This window comes from Sylvia atricapilla, chromosome 6 (genome assembly GCF_009819655.1).
Source record: "Sylvia atricapilla isolate bSylAtr1 chromosome 6, bSylAtr1.pri, whole genome shotgun sequence".
In the NCBI taxonomy this organism is placed as follows: Eukaryota; Metazoa; Chordata; class Aves; order Passeriformes; family Sylviidae; genus Sylvia; species Sylvia atricapilla.
The window spans coordinates 9968922-9974411 of NC_089145.1; the positions used below are offsets into that span (position 1 = coordinate 9968922).

The 5490-nt window shown below is 51.9% G+C and overlaps 1 protein-coding gene across 1 annotated transcript; it reads left to right on the forward strand.

Moving 5' to 3' along the window:
- Positions 1–210: 210 nt before the first annotated feature.
- CHST14 (carbohydrate sulfotransferase 14) lies at positions 211–3591 on the forward strand. Its single transcript, XM_066320674.1, has 2 exons — positions 211–1333; positions 3572–3591. The coding sequence occupies exon 1, from the start codon at positions 237–239 to the stop codon at positions 1311–1313; it is 1077 nt and encodes a 358-aa protein (XP_066176771.1). The 5' UTR covers positions 211–236; the 3' UTR covers positions 1314–1333; positions 3572–3591.
- Positions 3592–5490: the final 1899 nt, after the last annotated feature.

Sequence of the window (5490 nt, forward strand, 5' to 3'; positions counted from 1 at the left end):
CTGGCCGGTGGAAGGTGTCGTGCCCGCGGCACGGGGCGGCACCGGCTGGGCGCTGGGGTCCCGTCCACCCGCGCCGCTCGGTTATCCCGCCGCAGGGCCCCGGGCGGGGCGGGCTCAGTGCGGGGCGGTCCCGCCGCCTCTTCCGCCCCGCGCCGTCACCGCGCCCGCCCCGCCCCGCCGAGCCCGGACCCCCCCGCAGCCCCGGCCGAGCCGGCCCGGCCCGGGAGCTCCCGGCCATGCAGCCCCGCGGCTCCGGCCCCGCCGAGCCCCGCCGGGCGGTCCCGCCGGGCCGCAGCCGGGCGCGCTCCCGGGGCGCGGCGGGCGCGGCGCTCCTGCCCTCCATGCTGATGTTCGGCGTCATCCTGGCCTCCAGCGGGCTCCTCCTCATGATCGAGCGCGGCATCCTCGCCCAGGTCGGGCCGCCGCCGCTGCACCCGCCCGCGGGGCTGTCCCGGCGGGACGGGCGGGACTCGACGGCGGAGCTGGAGCTGGAGGTGCTGCGGGACACTCGGAACCGCACGATCCGCGCCCTGTGCGGGCCCCGCTCCATGCCCCGCAGCGTCTGGGAGCTGCCGCCCGGGCAGCGCCGCACGGTGCTCCGGCACCTCCTGGTCAGCGACAAGTACCGCTTCCTCTACTGCTACGTGCCCAAGGTGGCCTGCTCCAACTGGAAGCGCATCCTGAAGGTGCTGGAAGGGGCTCTGGAGAGCGTGGACGTGCGGGGAAAGATGGACCACAAGAGCGACCTGGTGTTCCTGGGTGACATGGAGCCGGAGGAGATCAGCTACCGCCTGAAGCACTACTACAAGTTCATCTTTGTGCGGAACCCCATGGAGAGGCTGCTCTCGGCCTACCGGAATAAGTTCGGGGAGATCAAGGAGTACCAGCAGAAATATGGCGTGGAGATTGTCCGGCGGTACCGGAAGAACGGGGGGAACTCGGCCGGCGACGACGTGTCCTTCTCGGAGTTCCTGCAGTACCTGCTGGACGAGGACGTGGAGCACATGAACGAGCACTGGATGCCCATCTACAACCTGTGCCAGCCCTGCGCCGTCACTTACGACTTCATCGGCTCGTACGAGCGGCTGCACGCCGACGCCAGCCACGTGCTGGAGCACATCCAGGCGCCGTCCTTCGTCCGCTTCCCGGAGCGCCAGGCCTGGTACAAGCCCGTGACGGCCGAGACGCTGCACTACTACCTGTGCAACACCCCGCGAAGGCTGATCAAAGAGCTCCTGCCCAAATACATCCTGGACTTCTCCCTCTTCGCTTACCCCCTGCCCAACATCACCAGCCAGTTCTGCAGGCAGTGAGCGGTTCCTGTCGAGAGGCGGTGGGAATTCTGCCTTGGCTACAAGGATGTGCTTGCACAGCCCTGGCTGCTGTGTGAAGCACGCTACTCTATGCATTATTTCCTAATTTTATACTTTGTAAGCACTCTTTATATGAAATACTCTGTACTGCCTTTGCTACTTAGGATCCTTTTTGTATCTCTCTGACTTTCCCAGGTACATTACGCTGCTGGCTCAAGCACAGTAGCTTTTGTATCTCTATTTTGCTCTAAATCCTTTTTTTATGCCATGACATGGAGAACTCCTGTAAGGAATATGAGAAAATTTATATATTTTAAGTATTTTTTCTTCCTTTTTGGGGTTTTGTACTAAACACTGGTTGAATTGAGATCGTAACGTGGCAGTTGATGCACTAAAAATTAGCGCTGTTAAACCAGTCCCGGGTGGGTTTTGGGTCTAAGTAGGAAAAAAAATAGTAAACATGGTGCCATTTACTCTTTATTTTCTCTTTGTAGATGGTACTTAAATGAGGCTGGTCATTTTTTCTGTGTCAGTAGTATCTCTGGTTTTTATTACTACTATTATTATTTACCATTGAAATATAACTAGAGATAGGGTAATACCCCTTTTTTGGGTGATTCTGGAAATATAACTATTTACCCAACATCATGTATCAGATGCAATATCAAGCCGTCACATTCCACCCTTTTCTCTGAACTGAAGCAATACAGACTTGGGATAAGATCAAAGCCCACCCTGGTCCTTAGGATGGAAAACAAATCCCACAGGCCACGTGCCAACTTGCAGCCTCGTGGATCCCTGCATGGAAACCACTGTGGAAAACCCCTTTCTCGAGCCATGTTTGAAACAGTGGCGATTTATGGATTGATTCTTCCTCCTTTAGTAGCTGTGCACACCCTTTTTGTAGCTCTTGTATTTAATTATGGCTCTGAAATCGGTGAAGTTTGGGAGATATCACAGGATGTTGTTCCTGGGAGGCTGTGTCCTCGTCTCTAATAAAGTTTTTATAGGAATTAGCCTGTTTGTGCTTTTCCTTGGGATTGTTTGTGTCCTTGGAAAGGCCTCTGCCCCTCACGCTGAGCCACAACACAAAGGTGGGATGAATTGGTTGTTCCTGTAGTGATTAATTAATGTTTTAATTGCCAGAGCTGCACCAACACATGGAGAAGAGCCGAATGCATAACACAGGGATACAGGGAAATGGGATGAAAAGCAGCAGAATGGGCTACAAATTGCTGTGGAGTTGGTACAAAGTTGTAGGGATGGGTTATGGAGCTGGCGGCTTCCTGGGATTTCTCTCTTAATTTTCCTTCCCCACTTTTAAGGTTTTTTCTTCAGGATTTTAACATTTTCTGAAAGGAGGGCATGGAGCCACATCCAAGCCCACTGCTGGGGTAAGTGACCAAGGACAGTCTGGGCTGAGGGATTTTTACCTTTGTTAAGGGGATCATGACTGGGTAGGAGGGCAATGACTGGAACATTCATTGGATTGAGTTCCTGGCTGTGTCCTGAATCTGTGGGCATCGATCCCAGGCCAAAAATGGGTCAGAAATTAGCTTTTTTTCTCTTCGTACCCACTCTGAAATCGGCAGCATTCCTTCTGTCCCCAGGGGTTTTAGTGCTCGGTGCTGGAAGAACAGCTAAAGGCACCAGATCCAGCTGGGAATCGGATTTTGTTTTGTGGAGCAGATGCTGTTGTGGGGGGTGAGCTGAGCTGTAATTAAACCTGACCTCCAGGTCTCCCTAACTAGGAATAAGTTGGTGAGACTTTGCTATCTTTGCTTCTGGGAACATTTCCCACTTGTTTAGTGATTTGGTTTTTAATTAAATGTTTATTTCTCAGTAGTTTTAAAGGTTTATACTGCTTGTTTGTTTATCTGCTGCAGCTTCTGTTCTCTATATTAAATTTCTGTCCCTTTTCCCCTTAATCTAATTTTCTATGCACAGGATTTTGCTTTTCTCTGATTCTCTCACTCATTTTTTGGCCATTGCTGATCACCATTTTCTCTTTAAATAAAGCAAAGGGCTCCCACCTCCTTGTACCTTTCCGTGAGGAGGATTTTAATTCAGGTAGAGCCTTGTAGCCTGGGAAGAAGTTTGTCTGCAGGTCAGCAAAAATGAGAAATCTATCAGGTTTCCATTATTTGGGCTTCATTTTATCTGTGGCCAATGGTCCGATTCTCTGTGGCAGCTTTGGATAAGTAGAGTGAAAAAATGTCAGCTCCCTCTGCAGCTGTATCATTTCTTGCCTTTGTCAGGTGTTTCTCCAGGGTGGAATAAATCAGGAGGAGATTCCAGAGCTGACAGCAGGCGCTGGAGGTGAGAGGTGATGAGCAGGATCCAGCCATCCCCTGGAGCACGGGAAAAGGGGTGACAGCTGCAGGAGCAGGGAGGAAAACATGAAGTTTATGAATTGGTTTGGATCTGTTCCAGTCTGGCAGCTCCTTTTCCCACCTTTCCATTCCTACACGTGCATTTATCCCACAGAATCAAAAGGGAATCTTTCCTCTTTTGAGTTCTATTTTGTTAATCTTCAGTTCTGCATTGAATGTCCCAAACTTCCCTGAGTGAAAATCCCAAGGTTTTGGCATTGGGGTTTGTCCCTGCTTTTTCCTCACTTGGTTATCCCAATTTTGTGCTGATAAATTGCATCCCTGACTCCACTGCTCTCGTGTTCTCCCTGTAAAACCCTGTCCAGGGATGTGGAGGCACCCCAACAGTAATTCCACCTCATGACACAGGAACCTTCTGATTCCCTCTGAAGTACCACAGTGTTACTGTATTTTGTCATTAGGCGCTTCTTCTCTGCTCAGTTTTTGGAATTTGGAGCTGGTTTGGTGTTCCCCTGCAGACCAGGGAACGAGGTTAGGAACCTTTGCTGTTCCAAAAATTTCACTTCAAGTGTCGTCTTCTTTACTAATTCCAACGTTACACCTGCAAAGCCTCGTTCCACCCTTTCCAAACCCCAAGCTGTTGGCTTTTGGCAATGTGACTCTGGGAAGGGGTTAGGAATGTGTTCCCTCTGGTTCCCATGCTCAGCTCAGGGTGTATGGCCAGTTTATCCTCTTTCCTGTGGGTCTTCTGTGGATTTTGCAGGAATAGCTGACTTCCTGGCCAGGCACTGGGGCTGAAATAAACACATCAATGCTGCCAGTCGCCGAGCTGGCTGGTAGCCATGACCCCGGATCTAGCGGGAATAAAGCTTTGGGAATGGCGGCAGGAGCAAGCGGTGCCAGGGGCGGCTGCTCTGACGCCTGCAGACGGCCTCACACCAGCCTGGCTTCTGCTCCTCTTGGCTCCCAGCCTCCCTGCTGATGGACCAGAGTCACCACAGGCTGTGGATCTTGCTTTGAGGATGAACATCCTTGGGATGTTCCTTCCCTTGCAGGCAGGATTTTGAAAGAGCCAAAAGAAAGCGTCTCCAATGGGTCTATTGTGTGTCCAAGATATTTTGGCGTTCATAGAATCCCAGAATGGTTTGGATTGGAAGGGACCTTAAAGATAGTCCAGTTCGAACCCCCCTGCCATGGGAGGGTTTGAGAGGGTGTCAGGCACATCCCTGGATGAGGCTCTTTTCCACAGTAATCCAAGGAAATGCAAGCGCTGCCCCCGCCCTGCACCGCTCGGCTTTTATCGCAGCTGTTTTGCATGTGAATGAGAACTTTCCCACTTCCTTCTGGGGCTTGAATTGGCAAACGGGGAGTTGTTAAAAAATCTCCAGTCTTCAGCCCCGACAAAGGATGGTTGCCATGGAAATAATGGAAGTTGCATCGTGAACAAAATATGTCCAGGCCCGGTGCCAGCGGGAGGGAGGAGGGAACACCTTGTCGGTCACGCACCTTCTGCCAGGGCCCATGTGCCTCCACGTGGTTCTCCTTATCTTTGGCAGTTCGTCCTTTGGGTTAAAAGAGGAGAAATCAGGAGAGACATGGCTGGATGGGAAGGGCTGGTAGAACTTCACCTGCTCTTTCCGCAGTGCTGGTGCCACCAAATTCGGAAGAGCTGCCCCACATTTAGGATCCCAAAGGATATCGGTAGTGGAGGTTGGAACACAAGCTGGAATTCCATCTCAGGTAACAGCCAGGAGTCTTCTGTCTCAGTTATATCCAACCTCTTCTTCATGTCTGGGAATCTTCCAGGTCTGTTTTCCACTTGCCTATAAAGACAGACAAGGTCT

Excerpts from the sequence above, each read along its gene's own strand:
- CHST14 (XM_066320674.1), top strand. The coding sequence starts at position 237 with ATGCAGCCCCGCGGCTCCGGCCCCGCCGAGCCCCGCCGGGCGGTCCCG.